A 16,151-nucleotide genomic window follows, 5' to 3' on the forward strand; every position below is an offset into this window, starting at 1 on the left:
ACTCTAGATTTTTGAGAACTATTTTAATTTCTCAAGTATGTGGGGCAATGTAAACATTTCTGGAGACAGGCTGTGTGGCCAGACCCTACGTAATGTACATGTGACCTACATACCCTTTGCATGGGAACATTTGCTTGGAACTGTGCCTCCTCAGCCAGGTGCTGCAGACCTTGAACTTCCTTCGTGGCCCATCCTCTGCTTCCCATTTGTTGCCAGTGACAGGAAAGGGAGGGTATTTAGGGGGCAACAGGAAGGGCAGGCAAGTGCAGTGCCAATTCACCCTCCCTCACCCCCGATCTGCTTTCACAGGTGGCATCCCCGCTCATTTCATCCCACGTCCCGGTCCATTCCTGTCCTTCATGAGCCATTCAAGCTTCTGTAACGCGTGGTGGATGTTCCCTTCTGTGGAGTTCTCCAAGCAAACGCTGTTCTACCTGACCAGCCCCTTGCTGAGGCTTGGGTCCCTACCACCAGGCAGAGAATTCGTTCTCGCATCTCACCACCAGGGTGCAGCAGGGAGAAAATTTGCTCTGTGTTCTCAGAGTTCGGAGAGTGACTATTTGGTTCTACACCAAACAAGCTTTGGGAGGACAAACCAGGCGAGTTAACACCCACTTGGACTACTGTTTACAAGGGGAAATATTACTGTTTTTCTCAATAATTCCACACACATATGAACTTTTAGAGCATAATTTTTATTTGGGAACTGCCTGTAATATATGAAAAACTATGCCACTTTAACCGCCCGAGGACCCCTTCAACTATTGCCTAAAATCCTTTATCCACTCATCCCCAACACATGCAAACTTCAGAAAACTGGGCTTTCTGATTTTTCCTCATTTCTCTATAATTGTAGATACTGGATAATTGTAGATACTGGAACGGAGCCCTTATCTAGATGAATTTGAAAAACTCATATTTCGAGAAATGTTTTTCCAGGCAAATTCCTAATGTACCTATTCCTCTATTTTTGAAATATCTCTCACCTCAATAATGAGTCCCCTCCAATTTAGGGTTCTTTTAAAAATAAACTTTTAACTGGAAAAAAGACAGTTCTAGCTTGTCCCACATGAAATCTTGATGGGAAACAAGTTCCCTAAATTTATATCCCAAAGAGCTCCTTTAAAATGTCCAATTTCAGGGGCACCTGACTGGCTCAGTGGGAGGAGCATGTGACTCCAGATCTCGGGGTTGTGAGTTTGAGCCCCATGTTGGGTGCAGAGATTGCTTAAAATGAATAAATAAATTAAAACTTAAAAAGTCGGATCTTAAAAACAATTTACAGTAAACAGTAATTCTTGCTTCCATCTGTTCACGCAAATTTCAAACCCGCTCCTACGGTGCCGCTGACCTCCAGTTGCACATTTTAAAACGTGAGGTTTTATATTATATGTATGTAATATATACATATATATTTTCCTAATGTTGTGAATATTAACATATCAACCCATCCTGAAGGGGCTGTTTTCTTCTGACGACGAAAGCTTCACAGGAAAGTTGGCCTGCCTGCTGCCCTCACTCAGTCCTCCACCCTGACACATACTCCTCCTCTGCGGTTTGGCCTGGACCTTCCTCTTTCTGGAAGCTTCCAAGGGAGCATAGGTCTGTCCACCTTCTGTTTTAATTCTGCCAAAGGGTCTTAAAGGCTAAATACTAGGGTTTTCAGAATACTTCACAGCAGGTGTTCCATAGGAAAGTAAGTAATAATGACTGCACTTGACATTCCTAAGGAGTACTTTCTGTGCTCAAAACTCTCAGCTAGAATATGTCCTCACAAGACCCCACTCATCAGGAAGACTGATGCTAGAGATGCCAAAATCAATCCATTGGAAAACACTGGCTTGTAACCTACTTTTTGTGAAAATGTACATTTTGGTAATTTTGCTATGAAATTTAGAATCTCAAGGACCTAAGAGACACTGGGACAGCAAAGCACTATGTAAGTTTGGCAGAAAGCAACATCCTCGGTTCAGATGTGGCAAACCTATGAAGCCTAAACGTTGTACAGTTTGTTCTTGAAGATCACATTATTTCAAAGTCCAGTAATGTCGATTTTTATTCAGAAATACTTCCATATTCACTAACTGAAAAGGTTTAAATATTCACAAGGGTCAAACATGCAACATTTTAAGAGTGACATTTAAATACTGTAAGTAAGCCCTCAGAAGTAATCTACTTGTAATTATTACAACTGGAAAACAAATATACCATATATTACTCTTTAGATTTTTGTTTTACAGTATGTTCTTGTCAATGGGACACTTCAAAATGTTTAAACTTGACAGAATAGTATTTCTTAAAAAAACGTACCATGGAAGAAAAAAAAAACACTGAAAATACTCCCATCCTTTACACGATGTGGAGATGGGAAATATGATCATAAAAACCTCTCATCTCATTCCTCCAGAAGCTCTTTCTCAATATTTACACTTGGGTCCACTGTTATTTAAACCTGACTCTTAAAACAATTTCAGGTTAAAATTAACATTTTATCCCAAAGTGAGCAGTGTGCCCACTTCCAGTATTCGTTTTCACTACTGTCTCCTGAATTACCCACTTAAGCGCTGGTTTCTGGGTAACCCAGAGACAGGCCAATCCACACTGTATGAAGCAAATCCTGTCTCACGGTGGACAACACACAGTCAGTGGTCACGTTCAACTGTGAGTGAAACTGCTTTCAGAGTGAACGTGGAGATCAGAACCATCCCTAGGACACTGTCATTAGGGGAACAGCCCCGGATGTGGCAGTTTGGAAGCTCTGCATTTTAGAGAAGCAACCTCAAAAGGAAAAATGAGATGGTTCCTCAGTGACACATACCCATTAAGTCCTTATACTCAAGTCCCTCTGTGACAAGGCCATCTTAGCCCCGACCAAAGGCCACCTTCTCCCTCTCTAGCTCAGCCATCAGGATGCGATCGATGGAGGGAGGAGGAACCGAGAAGCTAACACTGACCTCAGGGGTGAAGTTAGGGGGTCGGGGAACTCTTGACTAGAACAGCAATCTATGGGAGCCCCACAAGTAGTCTAGGCTGTAGTTTTGGGAACTGAGGTGAAACTATTACTAACTCTTCCCTTCTTTTAATCAGAAGATAAAACCTCTTCCAGGCTTCTTTTAATGATAAAATAAACCTGACTTTCTTTATCATAAAAGAACACAAGTTCAGGTGTAAGAATTCCAAGGAAACAGTGAGTCACAGAGAGTGACTTGAACCTCCCGGCAGGTACCTACCCACCGCCCAGCCCCCACTCTCCACCCCAGCCTCTCAGGGGGAGCAGAGTTAATACTGCACTTCTGTCAAAGGCATCTCACGCCTGCCATCCTGCAATTACACCGCACTTACCCTGCCCTGACCACCCACGTACGCTTAGCCCTTCTCGCTTCCAAACACTTCTGGATACCCACTGTTAGCGTCTCATCTATCAAGAAACACATATATTAAAATTCAGATTTGTCTTTAACAACAAAGTGCTTAAAACCAACATAGGCAACTGTTTTTCACTTCAGTTTCAACCAGTCAGATCAAACTGGTTTAGGTTTACAAATAATACTGAAAAAAATAGTGACTCTGAGTATTGTCTTACATTTCCAATAATGTGCCTTCATTCCCGACTTTCTCTTACAGTAATGGGTTCATTTCAGTACCTTAATGAGTTGAACTCTTGTTTGCAAAATAGAGAAGGTACAAATATATAGAATATTCTAGAATAAAAAATTTTCTGAATATAAAAATTCTTTCTATGTTTCAAATAACACTTTTAGATTCTTCTTGTAATTTTAGGTTTGGTAACTAAACTGTTGAGTTTTTAAAAAATAACAAGAGATAGTAGCATGGTTTTAAATACAAACTCACATGGGAACTATTCATACCTGTGGACCATCCCCGTGGAAAGTTTCTCACCAAAAAGCCCCAAATACTTTAATCATAAAATAAAATTCCAAGACATCCAAGCTAGAAATTGATGTGCCTTCCTGACTGCCAGAGTTGCCCTGCACAGCTTCAGTAAAACAGAGAACTATCTGGAAAACCACCTCCACAAAGTATGCAAGTGCTGCCAATTGGACAGACGTGAGCGGGCAAGGCCCCAGGGACCACGTCCTCCTCCGTCAGCCCTTCCCCAGCCCTGGGCTCTGCAGGTCTCCCTCTGGGCACCGTTGTCCAGGCGCCACCAAGGTGCGACTCATGGCCCAGCCTGGCAGCCGCAGGGAGGTCTGAGTCAGGCGCTCCCGTCAGCTGTCAACGTGTCGCCCCATCAGTCCCCGTCCTGAGCTGTGGGAGCTCAGATGAGCCTGGAGCTCTTGAGGAACTGAATGAGGACGCGGTACACGAACGTGTACTGGCACAGCGTCTGTACCATCATCATCCTCTGCTGCCTCAGCATGTCCAGCCCCCTCGGGATGTCCAGCACCTGGAAGGAGAGACAACCGTGAGCGGATGCAGGCCCCCACAGAGATGGGAGCAGTCCTAGCAGAAGTCTGGTCAAGACCCACACACTGTCCTAACCCAGCACCTTCTAGAAGAAGCCTCCGGGGAACGTGCCCTAAGAGCACTGGTAGGCCACTAAGCCCCTTTCTTCCCCAGCCTTGTGCCCAGCCTGCTTCTCCCCCGACCAAGGACATACATACCTCATTGTGTTCCAGGCAGGCGATCATGATCTCGGACAGAATGACGACACCAGTCCTTCCCACCCCAGCACTGCAGTGGACCAGCAACGGAGGGTTGGGGCTCTTTGGTTCACTGGTACTATTTGTATGACGTCGAACAGACTGGATCTCCTCAAGGTATGCTATGAAATACCAGTGGAACAGAGAAATAGGCAAGGATTAAAGCCCATCAAACTGACAGTTTTCAGATTATCATCACTGATTGGAAGGACTCTGGATAAAGAACACCGGGTGCCAGTTAACCAGCCCCAACGGCTAACTGACAGTGTGACCGTGGGCGAGTCACTGCCTCTGCCCCACTACAAAATGTGATGGAGGAGACAGTCTCTGAAAGTCCTTCTACTCGCCACCAAATCCTACTCTAAAAACTTTTCTCTGTTAAACTTCCTCTAAACACTTGAAGCCTTTACTTTAAAGCTAGTCCAGGGCGCCCAGGGGACTCAGCATGTTGAGCATCTGTCCCTGGCTAGGGTTGTGATCCCAGGGTCCTGGATGGAGCCCAGCTTCCCCCTCTGCCTCTGCCACTAGCCCCCAGCTCGTGCTCTCCCTCTCAAATAAACAAATAAAATCTTTAAAAAAAATAATAAAATAAAGCAAGTCCAAAGCTTCTATTAGCCATCCTAAAGGAAATACTTGAGGAGTGATGTCTTGCTCCATGCACACGACCAGAGAGGAGCCTGTGCCGGGTAGACACTTACATAAAAATCCCTTGATGTCCTCAGGACAGCCATGCTCAGGCCAGTCCGTGTACTGGAGATGCCAGACCGTCCTCTCCTGTCCCGTGAGCAGGTGCTTCATCTTCAGGCCCGTGGTAGCGTAGCAGCCAGAGTCAGTGCGGAAGCGGGTGGTGATCTTAAATCTCCCGTAGGTGACGGTGTTATGCCGGGAACCCAGCCGAGGCCAGTACCTGAAGCTCTTCTCCCTCCCGCCCTCCTGTGAAGGACAAGGGCGGTCAGAAGCCAAGAGCAGCCCAGCCGCAGGCACCCCCTCATACAGATTGTGCACCCGAGAAGCAGGATGGCAACCTGGCCTGCCTCCTGCGGTAAAGTTCGGGGCCCCATCATCAAAGAAACTGTTCTCAGGCAGAGAAAATTAACCATGGGACTGGAGCACTCACCTCTTCCACAGTCACCATTGCTATGATGGCGACTCCCTGTTCCCACACCATCTGCCAAAAATCCTGACAGGTATTCTGCAGCGGCCCCTGTGTGGCAATATAATCCCACTCAATTCCACTGACAGAGACCTGAAATTAGAAAACGGGTTTTAAAAAATTAATGTGTGGGGTGCCTGCACGGCTCAGTCAGTTAAGCGGCCGACTCGGTTTGGGCTCAGGTCGTGATCTCGGGGTCATGGGATCGAGCCCCACGTTGGGGGCCACAGCCAGTGGGGAGTCTGCCTGGGATTCTCTCTCTCTCCCTCTAACCCTCCTCTCCCGCTCTCTCTAAATAAATCTTTAAATATTAATTAATGTGTATGCATATATGAATGTATGCATATTTGTTTATGGTAGTACTAAAAGATGAGCTGAATTACTCAGAATAAAGGTGTAGCTCTTATTCTTTTTCTTTGTTAATACAATTCCCATTACTACCTGTTTATAAACTTACACACTGTGAATGCACATGATATGTATGTGACCTGGGACAATATGCTTAACCTCTTTGCCTCTCTGCTCTCATCTGCAAAATAAAAATGCCATGTACCTGCATAGGGCCACTGGCAGAATTAAATGAGTCAATGTATCTGATCTGGTGCCTGCGCATAATAGGTTCTCAATACATAGCTCTTACTGCTGCTGATATAAAAATATCCACATCACAGTATCCTAAAGTACAAATAGTTTCCCCTCATGAAGTACTAAACATTGGGAAAACTAGTAACAATTAAGTCAAAACTGAGGTTAAAAAAAAAAAAAACTGAGGTTAAATACCAGATTTCTAGGACAGAAAAAAAATATTCCTGCTTAAAGTGGTCTCGCCTCTGAACTTCTAAGTCCAGATACGCCCCCCCCCCCCCCCCCCCCCCCCGCCATGATACTAAGTTACCACCGGAGCCCGACCCTCCTTGAGAACCGGCTGCCAACCGTGTCTGGGTCTGTAGCCAGGAGAGCTGGTTAAAGGCCACGCCCACTGACATTCGGGACCACAGTGGCGCTTCCCAAGGGCCCCGCGAGGCTCGGCCCACAGTCACACTCATGGCTGCCCGCTGGAGTCCCGGCTGGACTCCCTCACTGAGGGCGGGCTCCAGCCAGCAAGGGGCTGGGGTCTGTGGCCCAAGAGGCAGGAGTCAGTGCTTTATTCAGAGGAAAGCACGAGGAGGCCCCGCGCTGGTAAGTGGCAGACCCTGGAGTTCTGAGGCTCAGCTGCCTTCCCCGGCCTTCTGCAACACCTACATAAGACGAGGACTTTCTTCAGTACTCACCCATCCCATCATGAGAGGCTGGATGAGTTACTGCACAGAAATGCTCAGCTTTTAAATTAATTATACCTACATCAACAAGCGCACGTGCTTATCCCCTGATACTACCAAGGGCAAAGGCTTTAGCAGGCCGACCGCCTGGTCCCTGAAAGCCTCAAGCGTGAACCTGCACTCATCAAATATCACTTGCACACAAAATAAAATGTGGGAAAGAAGAAAAATTCCTGACGTGGATACTTCTTCATTAACTCCCAATAAGAAAACATCTCCTTCCCCAAATAAAAGCACGTGATCTCCAGCCAGCACAAACAAAAGGGACAGCACCCTGCTTCCCTCGTGGCCCAGCTGGGAATCATCATCACTTCCCCCCTCCTTTTATTTTTTAAGATTTTATTTATTTATTTGACAGAGAGAGAGATCACAAGTAGGCAGAGAGACAGGCAGAGAGAGAGGGAAGCAGGCTCCCCGCTGAGCAGAGAGCCCGATGCGGGGCTCAATCCCAGGACCCTGAGATCATGACCTGAGCCGAAGGCAGAGACTTTAACCCACTGAGCCACCGAGGCACCCCCATCATCACTTTCCCCATCTTAATGGGTGGAACATTACCCCAGTTAAATGGCATAACACTGACTCTAGGGAAAAAGTGCACTGCTTCTCCAAAGGACAATCTTGAAAAGTGATCACAGGGAAAAAGCAAAAATAACAGATGTCACTGTTTTTGTTTTTTGTTTTAAATATTATTTATTTGTTTGTTTTTTTATTTTTTTGACAGACAGAGATCACAAGTAGGCAGAGAGGCAGGCAGAGAGGAGGTGGGAAGAAGCAGGCTCCCTGCTGAGCAGAGAGCTCGATGCGGGGCTCGATCCCAGGACCCTGAGATCATGACCTGAGCCAAAGGCAGAGGCTTTAACTCACTGAGCCACCCAGGTGCCTCCAGATGTCACTGTTTTAAGAAAGAGCTTTGGTGACCACCATTAAAAAACCCAGACAGGGCACCTGAGTGGCTCAGCGAGTTCAGCTTCCCACTCTTGGTCTGAGCTCAGGTCAGGATCTCAGGATTGTGAGACCCGGCTCTGTGCTGAACCGGGAGTCTGGTGGACCCTCTTCCTCTCCCTCGGCCCCTCCCCTGCTCCCTCTCTAAAATAAACAATCCTGGGTGGCTCAGTGGGTTAAGCCGCTGACTTCGGCTGGGGTCGTGATCTCAGGGTCCTGGGATTGAGCCTCGGGCTCTCTGCTCAGCAGGGAGCCTGCTTCCTCCTCTCTCTCTCTGCCTGCCTCTCTGCCTACTTGTGATCTCTCTCTGTCAAATAAATAAATAAAATCTTTTAAAAAAATAAATAAAAATAAACAATCCCAGACACCTTCGTCACAGAAGAGTCAGTGCAGGTATGTGATAACAGAAAACTAGCAATTCTGCCATTCTGGAGAGAATTTATGAGCCAGATGAGATCTTCAGATTTAGAAGAACAAAGGCCTAAGGTCAGGCCAAAGAGGCCTCTCTGAGTCCCGGCCACTGTGTCGGGGGCAGAGGGGCTTAGCACTTGGGAGAGGAACACAGCTTTGGCTCTGTTGGTAAACACTTCCTATCCAGCCAGGTTGTACAGATTTCCCACTTTATAATGTAATTTGTCACAATGGCTCCAACTAGGCTGTTCTTAGAATACAGATGTGAAACCAGTTCTTATCATTCCTGTAACTGAAATGGCAACGTCACCGCCCCGCCTGCTCCTCTCACCTTAATATGGGACGCGTTGATGTAGCCAGTATTGTTCTCTTTAGTTGGGACAAGCTCCACTCTGGCATCGTCGTAGGGAAGGACATCTTGGAATCGATTTCTTTCTGCATTTTCAGGGAGTCGCGCTGTTGAGCACTCCCCATCAACTAGCCGTTTTTTAAGAATTTTTTCATACTCCGTGAACACCATTCCCTGTTCTAACCGCTGTTCCAGAATTCTACACTGTAAAATGGAACACACGGGATAATATGAGTATCGTCACCTGTCCAAGCTGCATTCCCAAGGCACATCTGAAATCTTGTTTTCACTTCAAGTTTAGAAATTATCTAGTATTGAAAACTCTAGATGAAAACAAAGCTAAATTTTTAACAAGCCATAATGGGAAGCGTTAAAGTAACAAAACCACGTTGCTGGTGAGATGCAGAAGGCAGAGTTCTGTTTAAAGGTGAAAACTGGCTGACAATAATTTGAATTCATTTTCTCTAAGTCTATGATCGGTTTTGTGACTCCTAAGGAAGAGAAAGTTCTCCCGGAGAAGAGTAAATCCTAGAGTAGGAGAATCAATTCCAACTTCTATGAACAAATGCTTCAATTTTCTCATCTGTGGTATAAAAAAAACTGAAAAATGTGGGAAATTGTAAGCAGATTAATTTTTACTTAGCATTAATTCTTGCCTGTCTGATTTTGATATAGTAAAACCTCATACCAAATATATGTTGGTCACAAAGAAAGTCATGAAAAATTCAGTAACTGTTGACTCCTAAGATAAATTTTCGATACAATGAAAGCAGGCAATGTGTGCTCCCTTTCCCGGGTGTACTCATATGGACCTGTAGAATTCCTCTAATTTAAAGCCATCAGAAATCAAAACTGCTATGGATGACTAGAAGAAGGTAAAGAACAGTAAGAACAGTCAGGAACAAACAAACAAAAAATCAACATTTACTCCAAAATGATCTATTAACATATTAGACTTGCCCCAATTTTGACATCCAGATTATAAAATACTTAACACTCACTTATGATAATTAGATGTATTAGCAAATTCATTAAAATGTGAAGAAGGCATTTTTGTAGCATCTAATGGACTGTCCCAGAGAAAGCACACAGCTCGGACCATACATCTGGTACATACCCTCTCGTCATTGGTGGCTCTGGCAGGCACTTCCTTTCCTTCATCAGGCAGAGGCAGTCGAGATAGGGAAAGTCCATTTAGGGCAGCCAATTTGAGAGGACCAATTTTTTTTGCATCTACCCGGCTCTTTTTCATTCCCTATAAAAATATTTACATGTATATATGACATATACACAAATACAGCTCCCTTGAAAAGAAACTTCTGTGGACTGAAGACTGGAGACAAGCAGAAGGAATGGAGTGTTCTTCTTCACCAACCACCACAGGAGAGATTACACTCCACACACATATTTGTTTAACAAACACTGGGAGGAAGACATTCCTTTCAAGGCCAAAGCCCTGATAAGTCTTGCAGATAGAGAAGATTTTGAATGCAATTTGGTTCAAGTCTCTGTTGTAATGAGAGGTGAGGCTTCAGGCAGACAGCATTCCTTCACAGAACTCCCAAATTTCAAAACATGACACGCACACAAAAATCAGTGGCAGTCCACAAAAAGGGTTTTAAAAGCAACTGCATGATTGCAATAGGCTGTTTTTGGTTTTGGTTTTGTTTTTTTTTTTAAGATATAAACTAGTTCTTTAAATCATTCTGAAAAAATTAAATGTTTTCTGGGGTCACTTTCCCAACATTCTGTTGCGGACTGGGGTGACCTGGATTGGATCACTACATCTCAAAACTGCCACATTTTTAACCAGGAAAAGACAACAGGACTGATATCTCCAAAGTGACACCAGGAAGACAATACAGGACAGTCTCCTAACATGACTATTGAAGTAATGATCTTTCTCTCTACAGCAGACAAGCTCAAGGAGGCTACACCTCCTTGGAAGCCTTAATCACTATGACAGCAGCCCCCTTGTTTGACAGCAATGGTTTTCTCAGTTCCGTCTCCCAAATGAAATCAGCCTTACTCCAGCCCTACCTGCCTGGGAGGGAGAGGCTGAAAGGTTGCTGCCTAGGCTACAATGTCATTCATGATTCTCACCTGTACAGAAAACCCCAGTTTGCTGCTATTTAACAACTGGCTGGGGCACGATAGGGTGGGGGGGGAGGGGTCTGCCAAGCAAAGTTGTCCAGTTGCCATGGTGCGAATACTCCCACCACGGCCAATTTCAAGCTGCCAGTGTGACATCAAGGGGCTCACAAGACTCCTGAAAACTGGCCCACCAGGACACGGTGGCTCCAGCTCTCCTCTGCCTGAGAATGAGGTCAGCAGGCTGCCACCTGCCCCATGGAACTGACTGGCTGGAAGGTCCAGGTCTAAAGCCAGTATGTGAAGAAAGACACATATTATCAAAACCAGGACCTACTTCGGGGCACCGCCCCACAGCGATTTCTGTGAGAACCCCCAGCCAGGGCTCAAGCATGCACAGGCGGGAAATCTGTACCTCAGCCCACTCTTTTTCAGATAACAATCAAGCTTCTGGAGGTGGAGAAGGGTGGAGAACTCGAAAATGTTTCTGCTTGTCTGCAATTTAGTTCACTGTTTTAAATACTAAACTCCCATAACCTGAATTCATGTTAGTATGTGAACTCAGTGTCAGTGGTGACACTGAAGGTCACGGCAACCCCATGTTACTATGAGGAGACCCTGGGGCTTAGCAGGGGGTTGAGCTCTTCAGCTCTCGGGCAGCCAGGACGATGCAACCTCAGGGTAATAAGATAACTTTCGCCTGAGCATTTTCCATTGCCAGGACCTCACTTATCCCGCAACAACTCTCTGGGGTCAGCTTCCCTTACAGATGAGAAAGCAGAGTCAGAGAGATGGGACAGCTTGCCCAAGGTCACACAGCTGCCTTGTTATAAATGGTAGTTGGTGTCAAAACAATAAAAACCTCTCCTTAAAGTCAGCTATGCCCCATCACAGAATTTACAAAGCATTTTTCATGCCTAACCTTCTGGGGGACTTCCCACAGCAGGCAGGGCAGGGGTGACTGTCCCCATGCCACAGATGGAGATAAGGTTCCGGTGCTGCCAGGTCCAGCCCACAGGAGGGTCTAGCCTGAGACCAGGTTCTTCCAATCTTAGGTCCTAGACCTTTCCCCAGAGCCACAGCTCCTCTTCATGCAAAGAGAATCCATTATGCCAAAGAAGGGGAGCAAAACTGTACTAATACTATGGGTTTTCAAAGTCAGCGAGGGAGAAAACTTGTATTTTTAGAGAACCAAACTCATCAAAAGCCTCAGATTTAGGGGATCTCGCTATATCCCATTCAAAAGGTACAGGGACAAGACGCTTAAATAGTGGACTATATTAAAAACAAGTATCATTTGGGGAAGACTCGGGTCACATATAAAAATGGTGGATAGTTTTGGGGCACTTGGGTGGCTCAGTCAGTTAAGCATCTGACTCTTAATTTCAGCTCAGGTCATGATCTCAAGGTGAGGAGATGGAGCCCCACGTCAGGCTCCATGCCTAGCACATGGAGCCTGCTTAAGATTATGTCTCTCCCTCTCCCTCTGACCCTCCCCCTGCACACACTCTCTCTCTCCCAAAAACAAAAAAAATGAAAAAAGATGGACAGTTCTTGATGTAATTAGGAAAAGAGTATTAACTATGAAAAGAACCACCTGGACAGGGACTCAGATAGAATTACCTTTTCAGAGACATATCCCTACCCTGTTCCCACCCTGAATCATTGATCATGAGTCCACACCTTCCACTCCAGAGGACACTGGTCTTTACTATTCAGGTAGGTCAGAATGCAAGCCCAAGAAAAATTAAGCTTAAAATGCAAACCCCAGATTCACTAAAAGCAAACACACTTAAATCGACAGCACTATTGTAAGTGGTTTCAGTGTATATCTACTAATCAATTTCATACACACTGTAAAACTGCATGAATTTTATTCCAGTTTATGAAGATAATACTATAGTTGTGATGGGTCCTCAAGTCTGAGTATGCAGACTATCAGAGATGAGGAGTTCTATCTAGCTCCTAGGGTACTGGGAGTAAGGTGGAGAGAGAATGCAGAGACTGATTAATCACTTTAGCTCAATCAGAGGGCAGGGCTCCAGGCAAGGAGACTTGGGCAAAGGAGGAGCTAGAAACCTGAGCAATGCCGAAGGAGGACAGAGTGGCCCTACTGAAATGGTAAAGGCACAAATGTGTGGCCAGTGCTTGGGGACTTTAAAAGTTTCAGTGGAAAGACAGAAAACAGCTAGACAAGCAATACTACTTAATAAAATAATATATACAATATACCTCAATGCAATACAGTGTAGAAGATCAGAGAGTAGTTTGCAGGGATAAACATGGGTTTAAAATTCCAGTTCAGTCACCCACTAGCTGTGTGACCTTGGAAAAGTTACTTAACATCTCAGAGTCTGCTTTCTCTTCTGAAGGAACAATAGGCCTGTTGTATGCTGAATATGCCTCAGAACTCCGTAAATCCTCAAGGAATGGCCGCTAGAGATGATATTATGTTCTTTTATGTTTTGCTTCAAATAAATAAGAGTGCAACTCACGGTTATTTACTATAATGAGCATCAAAGAGTTGCATTTTCTACAAGGAACTCTGGGCTTTGGGCTCTCAATTCACTTAATCTTTCTTTTAAAGAGACCCGGAGCTCTGGAGTGTTTGCCTTGACAAAGTGCCACCTTCCCAACTCCAGAATCGCCCTGCGGCCCTCAGAGATCATGGCCGGCCACTGGAGCTGGAGCCACACACTCCCACATCAGCAACACCTCCCTCGGGGGAGGCTTCACTCTGACACCACGCGGCAAACGGAACAACTCCCGGCACGGGCATCACCACACCGCGTTTCTAACCCGGCTCCGGCATCACCACGCGGCGTTTCTAACCCGGGGCTAACAAAACCACCTTACCTCAAACCCGCCAAACCTCAACTTCCTTTTCCTTAACGCAGCTTGCTAAACCTCTCCTTCCTTCCTCCCACTCCAGCCCACGGGGCCCTCTCCAGTCCACTTCTTCACTCCAGCAAACAAGCTACGATTCTAATCGATCCCCCTTATTTCCATAGATAATTAAAGTGTTCCAAATACAATGGAGAGAATGGGGGGGTGAAAAGAGCTGAAGAAACTAGAGTCAGAGGGAAGACGCTGGGAAGGCCCCCGCGGTCCGATCGCGCACAGCGGCGCACGGCTTACCCCTAGCGGCGGAAGGCCTTCCACGACGTTCTTCTTCCCCGAAAGGAGGTCGGACACCGGCCGCTGCTTCAGGGAGTCCCTCCTGGCTCGGTAGCGCCCCGACGTGGTGAGGTCGGACTCAGACATGGAGGGCGTGAGCAGCCCCTCTCTGCGGGGCCGACCGGCCTCCCCGAGCTGGGGCACAGGCTCGCGGCCATGCACTGGGCCCGGGCCTGGCGCGGAGGGGGTGGGAGCACAGGGGCCGCGGGAGGGCCCCGGCGGGGGCTCCGGGGAGTGGTGGCCCCGGGGCGCGTGGGCCTGGGGAAAGGGCACCGCCAGCGAGGCCATCTCCTCGTCCAGGTCCTCCTCGTCCTCGCTGCTGTGGATCAGCATGGTGGCGTCGGAGAGAGACTTCTTGTGGCCATAGCCCAGGCCTCCCCGCTCGTCCGCTGGACGCCGCTCAGCCCTGTCGGGGCAGCCGCCGTGCTGAGAGCCAGCCGAGACGGGCCTGGGTGGCGGGTCCGCGGCTGACGCGGACAGAGTGCGCTCCTTGAGCCGCAGGCCCTCGAGGCTGTGCGCCAGTCCGGCCACCTCGATGCTGTTCCTCTTGTGCAGGTGCGCGCGCCGGGCTGCAGTGAGCGGCTCGCTGACCTCCTGCAGGGAGTGCGCCACGGGCAGGCTGGCCTCCTGGAACGTCTGCACCGAGTGGTGCACGCGCCGGGTGATGAGGTCGGGGTTGCTGCTGCTGATGTACAGGTGGCGGGACAGGTCCGGGGTGCTGTTGGCAGGCCGCGGGGGCGGGTAGGGAGGGGGTGGGCGATACACCTGCGTCCGCATGATGTTGGGGGCCGGGTAGTCTTGCGCCTGCAGCTGCACGTTGGTCAGCTCGGGCACACTGACGGCACCCACCACTGGCCGCCGCTCGGCAGGGTGCGGGTATGGAGATGGGCTGTGGAAGCTGTAGTTCAGGCTGAACGGGTAGTGGGCCGACTGCGGGGAGGCGAAGTGGGCGTGCTCCCGAATCTCCGGCTGGCTGTAGACCAGCGCGTCGGGCCTGCTGTAGGCGTACGAGCTGCCGATGTTGAGGTTTCGCAGCGAGTGGCTCTGTCTCTCGGCGTGCACCATTCCTCTGTTGAGCTGCTTCATCACCGTCTCGTAATCTGGGGTCGGGCGGTAGGACGGGGGGATCAGGGCGCTGTGCCGGTGTGACGGCACGTAGTCGGGTCTCATGACGTCACTGCCCGTGATGCTCGGGTTAGAGGACATGGGGGAGGGCTGCAGGTAGGGCTGCGGGTTGTTCAGGGAGTTAGTGCTGTGCGCACTGTACACACTGCCATTTCGGATCCGACCATTGAGGTCAATCTGGGCTCGATCCAGACTTGTCAGAGAATGACAATAGTATCCATTCTGATTGGTGGCAAAGAGGTTATCTGGGAATCAAGCACATTTAAAATGTATTTTTAAATGAGATTTTAAGATGTATAAATCGCACCAATGACTCTAGGCAAATACTGAGACAGGCCCTGAACGTTGATCACACTTTCAGTGTAGCTTACAAAAATCCATGCAGAAATAACCTGGCCTTACCCAGACTCCCTGAATGACTGGGCATATCATTTCCCAGAGTCCTGGCTTCTGCATCTATAGCATGGTGATGGCTTGCCTACCCTAATGCTGGTATTCGGGATTTGGCCCCCAATAAAGATTAACCAAATCAAAATCCAATATTAAGAGTACAGATGATTATAAAATAGTCTTTTTTTGAAAATCAAAAACATGTGTTTTGGTAGAATTGAAACACTTTCTGGAAATCTGGGTGGCTGGAGGCAGAGATACTGTTCAAGGCATTGGACCACAAACTGCTCTCTCCCCTGGTACGGATGTGGGACTCGCTGGTGCTGAGCTAGTTCAAGCACCAACCACCTGCAAAAACCTCCTTAAGTAGGATGCTGGGTTTTCCGTACCGGTTCTTCTAGAGTGAAAACAAAAACAATAGCTCCAACGATATCATCAGTTGCTGTAAACTTCACCAAGGCCAAAAACCATTCACACCTGGCCCCCTCCACTCTGGCCCCCACACTCCAGTGGGACGGGGATCCCCAGGC

The 16,151-nt window shown here is 47.5% G+C and overlaps 1 protein-coding gene across 1 annotated transcript in view; it reads right to left on the reverse strand.

Moving 5' to 3' along the window:
• Positions 1–674: 674 nt before the first annotated feature.
• Positions 675–16,151, reverse strand: part of PTPN21 (protein tyrosine phosphatase non-receptor type 21) — an 80,087-nt gene continuing 64,610 nt past the window's right edge. The window contains exons 13-19 of the mRNA XM_044231409.1: positions 14,068–15,476; positions 9,956–10,093; positions 8,821–9,042; positions 5,782–5,910; positions 5,363–5,597; positions 4,626–4,786; positions 675–4,408 (exon numbers count right to left, since the gene is read on the reverse strand). Coding sequence (XP_044087344.1) covers positions 4,280–4,408; positions 4,626–4,786; positions 5,363–5,597; positions 5,782–5,910; positions 8,821–9,042; positions 9,956–10,093; positions 14,068–15,476 — 2,423 coding nt within the window. The 3' untranslated portion in view covers positions 675–4,279. The remainder of the gene's footprint in view (positions 4,409–4,625; positions 4,787–5,362; positions 5,598–5,781; positions 5,911–8,820; positions 9,043–9,955; positions 10,094–14,067; positions 15,477–16,151) is intronic.

Source organism: Neovison vison, chromosome 13 (assembly GCF_020171115.1).
Source record: "Neovison vison isolate M4711 chromosome 13, ASM_NN_V1, whole genome shotgun sequence".
In the NCBI taxonomy this organism is placed as follows: domain Eukaryota; kingdom Metazoa; phylum Chordata; class Mammalia; order Carnivora; family Mustelidae; genus Neogale; species Neogale vison.